Below are 14,607 nucleotides of genomic sequence, written 5' to 3'. Positions count from 1 at the left end.
ATCTGAATCATGGTCCACATCATTAGTTGATACCGTTTTTGTTTCAATTAATTTATTATGTAGAATCTCTGTAGAAACAACGTTATGTTTATTTTAATTTTATTTAGATGTTTAAAACATGTTTTAAATAACCTTGATTAAACTCATTACATTTAAGTATTTCACTATAAATATATAATTTATTTTGACAGCTGTAAAAATTGCTTACCGTTGGTTTCTGTTTTTGAAAAGAAATTGACGATCTTAGGTAGTTTTTGTACATTTTTTTCAAGTTCCAGTTTTTTTTTTCTATTTTCAGCCCCACTAAGCTTTTTTTTTGAATTCATTATCTTTTTGTTGGTTAAGAAATGTTAAAATAAAAAAAACTGTAGAGTTGAAATGAATCTGACAACAGTGACAACAACTTTACTGTCGACTATTCGACATGAATAAATGAACAATAAAAATAATATTATCGTACATTCTAACATTGTAAATACCTATTATAAAACCCATGTATTTATCGTCGATCGGCAGTTTGGGTTTTCTCCGAAACTGACTGATAATGACTAGGTAACTATAAATATAAAATATGTCAACACCGCGCCGGAGTGCCGGACCAAAATATAAACAAAAGATAAACGTATTCGAATATCTAATATTATTTATTCTGTTTAAATATATAGTATTATAATTTATACATATTTTATGAGATATTTTTAGCTTATTTTTTTATTTTTCATAATCTTAAGAGCGCCCTGATACCAACAGCGCCCGGGGCAAGAGTACCCACTTGCCCCCCCCTAGATCCGGCACTGAGAAGGAGTGATAACGCATCGACGGCTCCGCCGCCGCCGGGAGACCCGTTTTCCCTCCATAATTCACTAAGTCAGTTCGGAAATTCGCCACAGGCCGCGCCACACGGGTCTTCGTTTTATACTATAAGACTAGCTCTCCGAGTGTCGCTGGGGGAGACCCCCAGACCCCCCGTGGTTGGTGAGGAGTGTTGTCGATGTCGGATGCCGCAGTGGTCTTGTGGTCTGGTCGTCAACCGATGTCGGTTATGAGTGTTATGATAAGAACGGTGGATATTGATAAGAAAAGTGGATAAGTGATAAGGATTTTGGATTGCTGATAAGGATGTTGGATTAATGAAAAGAATGGTGGATTTGTGAGAAGGATAGTGGATTAGTTAACCGGAGAGCTGTAAGTTTTTTACTGCCTTCAAAAACGCCAAATCAAGTAATAGAATTCAAATATTTCGGATAATCATATAGCCACCTCGATTTATTTGGGGTCTAGCGGGTCAGTCACCTACCTCGACGTTGGACTTATATGTCTCGGCAACAGGTATGCAACGTTCAAAACGTGAAAAAAATTGTAAGACATTTCGGGGGTCCATGAAAATCATATAGCCGCCGTTTTTATGGGTGTCTAGCAGGTCAGTCACCTCGAATGACGTTCACCGTAGTAATAAGGGTAGGCAATCCGACTGCGTTGAATCGCGGACAACGTTCATAACTGTCACCGAAAACGGAAAATTAAGTAATAAAATTCAAAACATTTCGGGCTTCTATGCAAATCATATAGTAACCGTCTTTTTAGGGTATCTAGCGACCTGCTGAGTCAACTCGGTGGTCCGAGTGGGCAATCTGACTTCGTCGGAAAGCAGATAATATGCGACGGTCGGGTCACGTCGTCAGGTATGCAATCCGACTGCGTCGGATAGCGGACAGCGTTCTTTACCGTGAAAAAAATTTTAAACCATTTCGGGGGTCCATGAAAATCATATAGTCTCAGTCTTTTTATGGGTGTCTAGCAGGTCAGTCACCTCGAATGACGTTCACTGTAGTAATAAGGGTAGGCATCCGACAATCTGCGACGGCTGGGTTACGTCGTCAGGTATGCAATCCGACTGCGTCGAATCGCGGACAACGTTCATTACTGCCACCGAAAACGGAAAAAAAAATTCAAAACATTTCGGGATTCTATGCAAATCATATAGTAACCGTCTTTTTAGGGTGTCTAGCAGGTCAGTAACCTCAGTGGTGCGGGTAGGCAATCCGACTTCGTCGGATAGCGGACAATGTGCGACGGCCGGGTCACGTCGTCAGGTATGCAATCCGACTGCGTCGAATCGCGGACAACGTTCATTACTGTCACCGAAAATGGAAAAAATAATTACGTGAAAAAAAATTCAAAACATTTTGGGATTCTATGCAAATCATATAGCCATCGTCTTTTTAGGGTGTCTAGCAGGTCAGTCAACTCAGTGGTCCGAGTAGGCAATCCGACTTCGTCGGATAGCAGACAATATGCGACGGCCGGGTCACGTCGTCAGGTATGCAATCCGACCGTGTCGGATAGCGGACAACGTTCATAACTGTCGCCGAAAACACAAAATTAAGTAATAAATTCAAAACATTTCGGGCGCATATATTCAAGCCTGTATAAGATAGTAATAGCGACACTACGGCGGCGTCCTGCGGCCTGTAAATTTAGCTGGGAACGCGAATATCGCGTCGACGGGGAGGTGAGACGTTTCCAAAACGGTTAAAACTCGACTTTTCGAAAAAATTATCGAAAAACGCGGGCGACGGCGGAACTCCTATCGCACGTCGTCTTGCTCAAAATTTAACGGGGAACGCGAATAAGGTCCGAACGGGGCCGTCCGAGGTGCACGAAGGCGTTAAACCACGAATTTTGAAGAAATTTTGAAAAAATTCGTCAAAAGTGATAATAGGCGGAAGTGATAGCGAAAGGTAAATAACGAAAAAAAAAACGCAAGAAAAAAATTCCGAATTAACACGGCCGCCGCAAATTATCTTCAATCCCGGCGACCGGCATCGAAACCACGACCCCGGGTCATCCGCACATACGCCTAAACCTACCTACCTACCTATCGAGTTGAAAACTGAAGTCAAATCTATGACTCTTAAACCGTAATGCGCAAAAAAATATATCCCTCCGACGCATATATTAAAGCCTGTATATAGTAATAACGACTTGACGCCGCTAAATTAATTATTGTTGTTAATCAATTACTTATTTAAAAACAATATTTACTAAACGTATCTATACATAAGCAATATCAAACAGTATAGGCATATCATTATACAATTTAACTACCAGATTTTACTGAAATATATGAAAATCTATTTGTTTATTAATATTGTATTATATGGTATCTGCAGCATTATAATTTTTAATTTCCTCAACCAATCAAGTCACCTAAAAACTGTAATGAATTAAGTGGGTACTATATAGTTATATTGTACTATTGTCTATTCAAGTAAAGAACCATATAATGCAGCCCTTGTTAAATAATATAGGGGGGTCGCTCAATAAATGTGTAGATAATAAAATAGTATTAATTAAATATTAATTATTAAATAGTTTAATGGTATAGTCATATCATAATACAATTTAACTGCCAGAATTTAATTAAATACATAATATGTTATTTTTTGTCTATTAATATACATAATTTGACTCACCTAAAAACTGAAATATTTTATTATATATTTAATATTTAACCACATAATCGTTTGACATGGGCTCAAAACCTATCCATATAGTATAGTCATATCATAATACATTACCTCAACCAATTAACTCACTTGAACTGTAATATATTGAGCACAACATACTATACGTTAGTTATGTTACTATTGTCTATTCAAGTAATTAATTTATTATGTATTAAATAGTTTTTCATATAATATTCATAATTGAACCTACCTATTTAAGTTGTTTCAAATAGTATATAGTCATATAATCATACAATTTAATTTCCAGACCTTAATTAAATACATACATTTTTACTTCCTATGTTTATTTATATTGTATTATTTAAAATCTGTAGCATCGTTAGTATTTTACACCAAATTTGACTCACCTAAAAACTGTAGTACCCACTACATAGTATATTATATTTTTAATATTTAATATTCGAGCCCATGTCAAACGATATGGGAGTGTTGCTTTATAAACGTAGATAATAAAAGCAATAGCTGTGTATATTTGTTTTTTATTAATTTGATTTTATGCTAAAGATTGAACCTATCAAACGATGCTTAATAAATGTAGCTCACAATTTATCAAATAGTTTAATTGATCACTTAATACTCATAACTAAACCTACCTACATAAGTAATATCGAATAGTATAGCCATATCATTATACAATTTAACTGCCAGAATTTAATTAAATACATGTAGATCTATTAGCTTATAATAATTATTATTGTATTATATAGTATATGCAGCAGCTATGCATCATACATAAAATTTATAATTAGCAAATCATATTACCTCAAAGAATCAACTGCCCTAAAAATTGTAATATATTTAGTACTACCTTCATAGTATAATATTTAACCACATAATCGAGTCCAATGAATATTGCTCAATAAAGGTAGACAATAAAAGCAATAGCTGTGTATATCAATTTGTTATTTACCTTTAAATTAACTGTTTATTAATTTGATTTTATGCTCTTAACGGGGTAAATAAACTCACTTGAACTGTAATATATTTAGCACAACATAGTATACATGTACATTAGTTATGTTACTATTGTCTATTCGAGTAATTAATTTATTATGTATTAAATAGTTGATTTCATATAATACTCATAATTAAACCTACCTATATAAGTTGTTTCAAATAGTATATAGTCATATAATCATACAATTTAATTTCCGGACTTTAATTAAATACATACATTTTTATTTTCTTTATTAATATTGTATTATTTAAAATCTGTATCATCATTTGTATGCTACAACAAATTTGACTCACCAAAAATCTGTAATGAATGAAGTGGGTACTACATAGTTAACATTTAGTTTAGTTATTATAAAGGTGCGTTTACATTAGGCCGCGAACGCGAACGAACGCGAATGATTTCTACCGAACACATTCGTACGCGAATTCGGCATAACTGTTTACATTACTGTGTTCGGAACTGTTCGCCACCGCTCGGGCTTGTTCTCTGGAATTCGTTTTGAACCTTTAATTTGGTTTGAAATATTCAGTGATGAGCACACTACTCTCCAGTGAACTAGTGTACTGTCTGTGTGTTGCTTTTTAAATTATTTAAATTATTTGGTGAATATATTTTGTTATTTAAAATGTCGTCAAGTGAAGATGCCGATGATATATTACTAGCTTGTGCGTGTGCTATTACCACGAAATTATTGGTGAAAAAAAAACAAAGAAAAAGACGTCGTTGGTGGATGCGATCGCTGTATCGGAACAAAAATTTATATAGTGGTAGTATGTTACTTAATGACTTAAAAAATGAAGACGGAGACCATTTTAAAAACTGCTGTAGAATGTCTCCTGAAACTTTCAACAATTTACTCAGTGTTATTGAACCCAAAATAAAAAAAGAAGATACACAGTTTAGGCTATCTATACCAGCAAATGAAAGGCTAGCTTTAACTCTCAGATTCTTAGCCACAGGTGATTCTTTTGCAAGTTTATCGTTACTCTTTAAAGTATCAAAATCATCCATCTCGTCCATAATTCCGGAAGTATGCGCTGCAATAATTGAAGAACTACAAGATTATATTAAGGTAAATATTTGTTGACGTATATTTTTTGCTTATAAGTACATTAGTTTATACTTAATATTTATGTATGATAATGTATAATGAAGTAGGAATTTTCAATTTAGTCATCAAATAATATTTATTATTATAAAACAGATATAAAATGTAGTAGACATAATATTTCATTACATAATCTTGCACTTGGATAATACTGTTAAATTAAATAATTAAAAAAAAAAAGAAACAACTTTTTGATACAATTAATAACTAATTTTTTAAATGTTTATAAACACAAACATTTAAAAAAATATAACCCTAACATTATCATAAACATTTTAATTATTAACCGAATTAATTTTATTCTTTAAAATTTTTGTTATTTTATACCTACATGTGAATAATATTTATTATTTAAAAGTATTTTGTTATTACAAATTATCAGTAAAGTTGTTGGGCATATACTGTGGCTGTGGTGACTGAGACAGAGCAGCGGGCATGGAATGAAGAGGTGGTGAAGACGACGACGACGAAAAGTATGTGTCCAGTGACTGTGGTTGAGTTAAAAACGTAGAATGATGAGTTGGTGAAGGTGTTAAAGCAGAATACGGTGACTGCATAGAAGACGAAGATGTTGAAGCTTGGTATGTTTCTGCAGTTGACTGTGGTGGAATAGAGTATATCGAATGAAGATGTGGCAATGATGTTGCAATTTGTGAACTGCTAGTTTCTTGAGACTGATTAGTTGGTGGTTGGAACTTATAGCTTAATTCAGCGTTAAATATTAGTGTACTTATTTGATGTTGTAATATTCTTTTCGTGCGATCGTCAAACTGTTCCAATTTGCTCGCAATAAATTCTCCAAATAGAGTGTTATCATTCTTTTGTTTTTTTGACTGCCTTCTGTCAGAAATATCTTGCATAATATTTTGTAAATTTTGAATCATAATTTTGTCACTGTCATTTGCATTTTTGCGTTTACTTGCTATTTTTTTGGGGGAAACAAATGTTTTTCTTTGCTCTTGCAGTGGTTGTTGTGATTCTCCTGCAGTTTCCTCCATACATTCACCTATAGTAGTTTCATTATCGATTATAGTTGTATCTTCCAATAATTGACTATGATCTGGCTGTGAATTATAATAAAAAAAATTTAATTTAAACATGAAAAGTGAATTAATTACTTTAAAACTATAAGTTAATTTTCTGGATACATAATAAATTAATAATAGCCCTTAATTAAAAAAAAAGTAGTCCTAGGCTATAAGCCTTTTAGCTTGCCCCTAAATCCGTCACTGGAAGTACCTATATTAATATTTAATAATAGTATATCATAGTATCAGTATGTGTACTTTAAGAAAATGTATTCGTTCCATTTCATTCAATTAATATTACAAAACAATAAAAAAAAATTAAAATTGTATAGTAATTAATTAAACATACGTATAACAATAGATTAAATTTGTTTATTTATTTTAAACTATTCTAGTTACCAACAACCCAAAAAGAGTGGTTAGATGTTGCCAGAAAATATGAAACAACTTGGAACTTTCCACATTGCCTTGGTGCGATTGATGGAAAACATGTGCAATTGCAGGCACCTATTGGAAGTGGTAGTGATTACTTTAATTATAAATCAACATTTAGTATCGTTCTTATGGCGATCGTTGATGCTGATTATAATTTTTTGTACGCAAATATCGGTTGCCAGGGCAGAATTTCGGATGGAGGGGTTTTCCGAAATACGTCGTTTTTTAAAAAACTCGAAGAAAATGATTTGAGACTTCCACCAGAAAAAAATTTAAATGGGAGAGAAAAAGCAGTACCATATGTGTTTGTAGCCGACGAAGCTTTCCCCTTAACAGTAAATATACTTAAACCCTATCCCGGAAGTCATGAAAAAGGATCAATCAAAAGAACATACAACTATCGATTGTCTAGAGCCCGAAGAGTTGTGGAAAACGTTTTTGGCATTTTATCGGCAGTGTTCAGAGTGCTTCGAAAACCAATGCTACTTGAACCAAGCAAAGCAGAGCTTGTAATCACGACATGTGTTTACTTACACAATTATTTACGAAAAAATAAATCATCGAGGGATGCATATTCACCGCCAGATTTTTTTGATCGTGAAGTTGAAGGACATAATACTGTTGGATCTTGGAGACTAGAAACCAATAATACTTTACGTCCATTAGAAAGAGTGGGAAGAAGAGCTTCACGATTGGCAGAGGAAAACAGAAATGAATTTGCAGAGTATTTCTGTGGAAATGGTGCAGTTTCGTGGCAAACAGAATTAGCTTAACATTAATTTGTATTTAAAATTATATAATTATAAAAAAAAAGGTTAACTTTATAAATAGGTACAAATTATGTACAATAATTTATTTTTAACTTTTAGTTCTTAAATCTATTTATATTTATCATAGCTTAAATGAAAAAAAGTTATATAAATAGTTTATATTGTACATGTAAACAGGAAACCAAAAACATTTTTTTTTTAAATAAACGTTATTTTAAAATGTTAAATATTACGTTTATAGAATACATGTTTCAGATCAAAAACTTCTTTATACGGACATGAATATGACTTTTCTTATATTTTTGTAATTTTAATTAACACGACATATTTTGAAAATTGTAGATAATATGAATACAGATCTTCATAAAATTAATACATTATTCGCTACGCATAAAATCTAAAAAAACTATAAGTAGAAAGTAGAAGTTGAAAGTTGAATGTACTTACAGCAATGGTATCTCTAGTGTCTCGTGGCAAAAATTTGTCTTTCAAAAACTGCATCGCTTTAAAAGCATACCATTTGGAACGAAACACTTCATCGGTTCCAGCGCCGGAACGGCTTGTGCTTCCTTCAATGCGACGTTCCCTTCTGTATGATGCTTGTAAGCTATCCATTTTCCTCCTCACTTCATTGACATTTCTATTCATTTCTTTAGCTATTTCAGACCAATAGTCGATTTTTTTTTTTGCCATCTTATATTGGCTATTAGTTGGATCCCATAAAATTGGTCTGGCTTTAAATAAATCAATAAGAAGTAGACACTCTTCATCCGTCCAATCCATTATTTTAATAATATAATATTATAAATATAAAAAAATAATAAAATAAAACTAATTTAATATTATAATTATTAATTAAAAAAAACGGCGGTGCGCGTGGTAACCGTCTCGAGCACGACCGAATTAGAAATGACGGCCGAATATCGTTCGAACTGAACGAGCGTTTTCTTTGATCGTACCGCCATCCAAGCGAGCGTCACCGAACGCGAACAAATCGTTCGGCGCTCATTCGCTCGTGTTCGGCAAACTGTTTACATTGGTTCGTTCGGTAGCATTCGCTTGCGTTCGTTCGCGTTCGCGGCCTAATGTAAACGCACCTTAAGATAATAAAAGCATTAGCTGTGTATATTTGTTATATTTTATTAATTTGATTTTATGCTAATGATTGAACCAATCAAACAATGCTTAATAAATGTAGCTAAACCTACCTACATAAGTAATATCAAATAGTATAGCCATATCTTTATACAATTTAACTGCCAGAATTTAATTAAATACATTAAGATCTATAAGTTCATAATAATTATTGTATTATATAGTATCTGCAGCAGCTTTGTATCATACATAAAATTTATAATTAGCAAATTATATTACCTCAAACAATCAACTGCCCTAAAAACTGTAATATATTTAGTACTACCTACATATTATACAATGTAGGTAAATTATATTACTATTGTCTAATTCAAGTATAAAAGAACCGTCCCATATATTCCATAAGTTATATTTTGTTATTGTATTAATATTATTTAGAATCTGTTGCAATTCGTTATTATCAATTTGTTATTTACCTTTAAATTAACTGTTTATTAATTTGATTTTATGCTCTTTACTATGTAGTAGGTACATACTATATTGCAGTTTTTAGGTGAGTCAGAACTGGTAATCATTTATATAAAGTTAAATTGTATAATGATATGGCTATACTATTTGATATTACTTATGTAGGTAGGTATTGTGTATTTAATCATGAGCATAAAATCAAATTAATAAATAGATAATCAAAAGGTAAATAATAAATTACAGTTTTTAGGTGAGTCAAATTTGGTAAACAAAAATTTAGTGTGGCATACAAAATATACCTACCCGTAGTATAGTCATATCGACCAATCAATCAATAATAATATATGTATTGTAATACACTCTGCGTTGAAGTATTCGAACGTTTCCGTCACATCCATCGTCGACTCGAGCTAGGATATTATTATATAATTCAACTAACCCAACCACCGTATCAACTCTTAACATTTAGGCGTTTATTTATTAAGTATACATGTACCTACAGTACCTTCTGTGGCTATATCGTGTATCAAATATATATGTATACCGATATGAGTAGCTCACGGCGTCACCGAGACCGAGTAGGCAAAAGTCTGTAAAATATAAAATCGAACGCTTCGACGCATATATATATATATATGCCTGAACCAGGGACGGCGCTAGGTTTTGCGGGGCCCCGGGCAAAATAAATAACAGTATATGTGTAGTCTTCGGAATGCTGTAGGTACTTACACAAAAAACTTTTCTCTTTACTCTGCTCGGAAACTAGATTACATATTATTATCCAAACTAACTAGGTACTTAATAAATCAATTTTATCAAATATCAATCATCCATTTATACATAATATATTATATTTTAATAAATTATTACAAAATAATTTTAAAATGTAATCAATATAACAGAAAGAACAATAAAAACAATAAAAATATTGATTACATTAGTCATAACATTAATACATATTCTTAAAACATTACTTTCCTTGATTTTTTAGCAGCAAACTGATTTATGATATCATCATAATCTAAAGATTCAGAAATATCTTTTTCTATTGAAATTATTGAAAGACCAGAAAGGTTTTCTTGGCTTAACTTGTTTCTCAAATATGTTTTTATTAATTTCAGTTTTGAAAAACTTCTCTCAGCACATGCCGAAGTTACTGGTATTGTCAGTAAAATTCTAAGGGCAATACCAATATTTGGAAAACATTCTGAAGAATATTTTACAACTGACAAAGCTTCAAGAGGAGTCGTTTCTTCATTTACTATCAATCTGAAATTTATCAATTCATTATACAACTCCATGAAATCAATATCTTTCGAATTTCCATCTTTTAGATTGATTTCAAGGTCCTTACAATATTTCATTAAATTGTCATCATTCGCATATCGTAACTTTCCAATACGAAATAAAAACCCAAAATAATCTTTGTACGATTCAATTTGTTTAAAACGATTTTCAACTGAACTAGTTGCTTGATCTATAACTAGTAAGAAATATTCTTGTCTAAAATTGTCTTCTTCGTCATTGATTCTTTCATCGTTTCCTTCATAATCAAAATTTTTCTTTTTCTTTCTTGGTCGGGTTTTCTTAAATACTGGTTCAACTTCAATTTCTTCTGCCAAATTATTAGCAATAATTTTAGCATTCATAAATCCTGATTCTCTGTAAGATTTCAAAAAAGCTAATAAACTTTGTAACATGTCATTTGAAATATTAATATCTGCATCTTTCCCTTGTAAACTCTTACTTACTATGTTGACTTGAACTAATATGTCATACCAAATTATTAGACTTAGTATAAATTCATATGTACTTATTTCAGTAATTAAGGATCTAGCATCACTTTTGGCAATTGAGTCATTAGCTGTTTCTGATACTTCTTCTAGAGCTTCTATTATATTTGATAATTGGAATCGTAGAGCTTTAACACTATTCACTCGGCTTTCCCAACGTGTTTCCGACCATTGTTTTACTGTAAAAATACTACAAAATTTTTTGAAAATGTCCCAGCGACTAGTTGATGCAGAAAAAATAGTATATATTCGTTGTACTGTCCCAAAAAATGTTGATGCCCTAGATGAATTTTTAGCTGCGTCTCGAAGCACTAAATTTAAGTTATGAGAGGCACATGGGGTAAAAAATGCTCTTGGATTTTGATTGGTTACCCGTGTCTGTACCCCTTGATATTTACCAACCATGTTTGACCCATTGTCATATGCTTGCCCTCTACAGTTCATAATGTCAATACCATATTCATTTAATTTATCAATAAGTACATTTGATAAATTTAATCCAGTAGTAGATTGAACAGGGATAAAATCTAGAAAGTATTCTTGAATTTCTGGACTATGGGAGTTATCATCATTCATATTCACTATTCTAAATAAAAGAGATAGCTGTTCATTGTGACTGATGTCAGGAGTGCAATCCATTATGACAGAAAAATATTTAGCCTTTTTAATGTTATTAATTATTGTTTTTCGAATTTCTGTTGCCATTAATGAAATTAATTCCTTCTGAATTTCGTGCCCTAAATAATGCACATGAGTTTCATGGTTTTTTATTCGTTTTAAATGCTCTATAATAACAGGATCAAACTTATTTAGCATTTCAATTGCTCCAAGAAAATGACCATTACTTTTAGTAAATAAGACATCCGATGGTCCTCTGAACGCATCATTGTTTTTGGATAAATAGTGAATAATACTAATCACACGAGTAAGAACATTTCTCCAGTGATTTTTTTCCTTTTCAATAATGGCCAAATGTTCTTTATCAATTGTTAAGTTTTTAGATATTCTTACATTTAACTCCATCCAAGATTGAATTGATTGAAAATGAATCTTTGAACTTTCATGGGATTTTAATTTTTCTGAAAGATGTTTCCAATCTTTTAGACCAATATTACACAAATGACTCTCATTTTGTTTATTTTGTTGGAATATTTTGCATGGAAAACAATAAACAGAGTCTTTAACTTTGGAATAAACAACCCATTTTCTATCAATCATATCACAATTTGATAACTTACGATAGTAATTATTTGCAGTAAACCTTCTTTTTTGACCATTTTCATAGTTAGTTATGGGAAAATCATAATTCTCTACTCTTACGGGGCCTAGTTTTACAATTTCATACTTATCTGTATTAGTTAACAGCTGAGGCCAATTTGCAGGATCGGAGTGATCATAAGAAGTTGTAATTACATCACAAGTGGTATCTTTTTCATTTGTTTGAACAAAACTCTCCAGTTCTTTGTTAATGTTCTTCACTAAATTAACATCAGCATCGACCAATTGAATCTAAAAATTATATATTGAATAGTTTTTATGATACCCAATTAATATGTCAGAATACATCCTACCTCAGACTCAACAATATTCTGTTCAAAAATTTCTGGTAAATTCACATCAGATGTAGTATCAACCATTTGAATCTAAAATTCAAAAAATTTACAATAATAAACTAGCTAAATTTACCATTAAATTAAAGTACCTATCTATTTTATTCGTTGATTGTTTATTATATTGAATTAATATTAATATTAATATATTTTAATATATTTTATTTATATTGAATTAGTTTTCATGACGCACAATTAATATGTTAGAATACACATATAACCTACCTTAGACTCAACAATATTGTGTTCAACAATTTCTGGTAAATTAACATCAGATGTAGTATCAACCATTTCAATCTAAAATTCATAAAATGTACAATAATAAACTAGCTAAATTAACCATTAAATTAAAGGATCTATTTTATTTGTTGATTGTTTATTATATTGAATTAGTTTTCATGACACACAATTAACATGTTAGAATACACATATAACCTACCTCAGACTCGACAATATTGTGTTCAACAATTTCTGGTAAATAAACATCAGATGTACTAGATGTAGCACCAACCATTTCAATCTATGTTTATTAAATAAACAAAAATTAAAAAATTAATAATAGAAAAATTGTAATTAAATAATATATCTGGACTGAATATATTAAAAGTATTGTATAGAATGCCAAATACTAAATAGTTACCTTGTTATATTTATCATCCTTAAGAAATCGCTCAAATGATCCTTGTTGCAATTTTAAATATTTTTCTTTATTTTGTTTTATTTTTTTTTTTTCATTACCGCTTTTATACTTTCGAAACTTGTCACGATCTCTACTAGTCATTATATTACGTAATCACGTATAAGTGTAAAATAATAATGCAGATAAAAATTATTTGTGAATAAATAATAATAATCGTAAATAAATCAATTATCTTTCAAATACACATTAATAACACTATAGTCTATAGTCTATAAGAAAAAACACATCACCAGCAACCAACTCAAATGCTCGAAAGACAAAACACACAGAGCAACATGCAGCATACACACTAGTGGTCTACTTTTGTCTACTCTGTGCTGGTGGTGTTGGTGTAATAATATAATATTAATGATCGGACTTCCCGGCCGCCGACACCACCGATAAGGACGTCGCGACTGACGTCTAAAAATAACCATACCGCATCCGATTCACGGAATAAAGACAATTAAAACTGTTTTATAGAACAATAAATTAATACGAATTATTATTTCAATAAATACAGTTTTGGAAATTCAGTAAAATCTCTGAACAGTATAAATCATTTCAGAACTGCGGGGCCTTAAATATAATTTTAAAATCGCGGGGCCCAGGGCAACTGCCCCGATTGCCCCCCCCCTCGCGCCGTCCCTGGCCTGAACATAATAATAACGACGCCGTCCGATCTCGCTATTCGCGAACGAAGTACAGCCGCAGGCGGTCAATACATTTAGCGGAGAACGCGATTAAGTCATCAAGGGGGAGGTCCGACGTCTTCGAAAGGCGTAAAACTCGAATTTTGAAAAAAAAACGTAAAATGTTGGTTAAATACGAATATCACGATAAGGCGGAAGCGATAGCGAAAGTTAAATACCGAAAAAAAAAACGCGAAAAAAAGAATTCCGAATTAACACGGCCGCCGCAAATTGTTTTCAATCCCGGAGGCCGGGCATCGAAACCACGACCCCCGGGTCATCCGCACCGACGCCTAACCTACCTACCTACCTACTGAGTTGATTACTGGTGTCGAATCTATGAATCTTAAGCCGTTTCAACGTCCCGGCGAATTACGAATAAAGTTCCAGCGTCCGCAGAGGGCTTTTGAGCCGGCGATCCCACGGCTTCGGGCAGCGGAC

The 14,607-nt window shown here is 32.2% G+C and overlaps 4 protein-coding genes across 4 annotated transcripts; 1 reads left to right on the top strand and 3 right to left on the bottom strand.

Annotated features, from left to right (window-relative positions):
* The first annotated feature begins 4,839 nt into the window (after positions 1–4,839).
* LOC132937040 (uncharacterized) lies at positions 4,840–8,505 on the top strand. Its single transcript, XM_061003870.1, has 2 exons — positions 4,840–5,560; positions 7,020–8,505. The coding sequence occupies exons 1-2, from the start codon at positions 5,114–5,116 to the stop codon at positions 7,830–7,832; spliced, it is 1,260 nt and encodes a 419-aa protein (XP_060859853.1). The 5' UTR covers positions 4,840–5,113; the 3' UTR covers positions 7,833–8,505.
* On the bottom strand, positions 5,629–8,612 carry LOC132937041 (uncharacterized). Its single transcript, XM_061003871.1, has 2 exons — positions 8,277–8,612; positions 5,629–6,660 (listed from the first exon to the last, which is right to left on the bottom strand). Exons 1-2 carry the CDS (start codon positions 8,610–8,612, stop codon positions 5,965–5,967), a joined length of 1,032 nt encoding a protein of 343 aa, XP_060859854.1. The 3' UTR covers positions 5,629–5,964.
* Positions 8,613–10,354: 1,742 nt separating this feature from the next.
* LOC132932557 (zinc finger MYM-type protein 1-like) lies at positions 10,355–11,919 on the bottom strand. The gene has a single exon (XM_060998943.1). The coding sequence runs from the start codon at positions 11,888–11,890 to the stop codon at positions 10,355–10,357; it is 1,536 nt and encodes a 511-aa protein (XP_060854926.1). The 5' UTR covers positions 11,891–11,919.
* A 113-nt stretch (positions 11,920–12,032) lies between these two features.
* On the bottom strand, positions 12,033–13,576 carry LOC132932556 (zinc finger MYM-type protein 5-like). The gene is made up of 6 exons (XM_060998942.1): positions 13,436–13,576; positions 13,235–13,315; positions 13,021–13,092; positions 12,757–12,828; positions 12,107–12,694; positions 12,033–12,059 (listed from the first exon to the last, which is right to left on the bottom strand). The coding sequence occupies exons 1-6, from the start codon at positions 13,574–13,576 to the stop codon at positions 12,033–12,035; spliced, it is 981 nt and encodes a 326-aa protein (XP_060854925.1).
* Positions 13,577–14,607: the final 1,031 nt, after the last annotated feature.

This window comes from Metopolophium dirhodum, chromosome 1, assembly GCF_019925205.1.
Source record: "Metopolophium dirhodum isolate CAU chromosome 1, ASM1992520v1, whole genome shotgun sequence".
Lineage (NCBI taxonomy): Eukaryota > Metazoa > Arthropoda > Insecta > Hemiptera > Aphididae > Metopolophium > Metopolophium dirhodum.
The sequence above is the reverse complement of the archived record's forward strand: the minus strand, read 5'-3'. Positions and strand labels throughout refer to the sequence as shown.

Coding starts and splice junctions, on each gene's coding strand:
- LOC132937040 (XM_061003870.1), top strand. CDS start 5,114: ATGTCGTCAAGTGAAGATGCCGATGATATATTACTAGCTTGTGCGTGT. Junction 5,561..7,019: donor AACTACAAGATTATATTAAG/GTAAATATTTGT, acceptor AAACTATTCTAG/TTACCAACAACCCAAAAAGA.
- LOC132937041 (XM_061003871.1), bottom strand. CDS start 8,612: ATGGATTGGACGGATGAAGAGTGTCTACTTCTTATTGATTTATTTAAA. Junction 6,661..8,276: donor ACACTAGAGATACCATTGCT/GTAAGTACATTC, acceptor TATAATTCACAG/CCAGATCATAGTCAATTATT.
- LOC132932557 (XM_060998943.1), bottom strand. CDS start 11,890: ATGGCAACAGAAATTCGAAAAACAATAATTAATAACATTAAAAAGGCT.
- LOC132932556 (XM_060998942.1), bottom strand. CDS start 13,576: ATGACTAGTAGAGATCGTGACAAGTTTCGAAAGTATAAAAGCGGTAAT. Junction 12,829..13,020: donor ACAATATTGTTGAGTCTAAG/GTAGGTTATATG, acceptor TTTGAATTTTAG/ATTCAAATGGTTGATACTAC. Junction 12,060..12,106: donor GGAGAAATGTTCTTACTCGT/GTGATTAGTATT, acceptor TGATGCGTTCAG/AGGACCATCGGATGTCTTAT.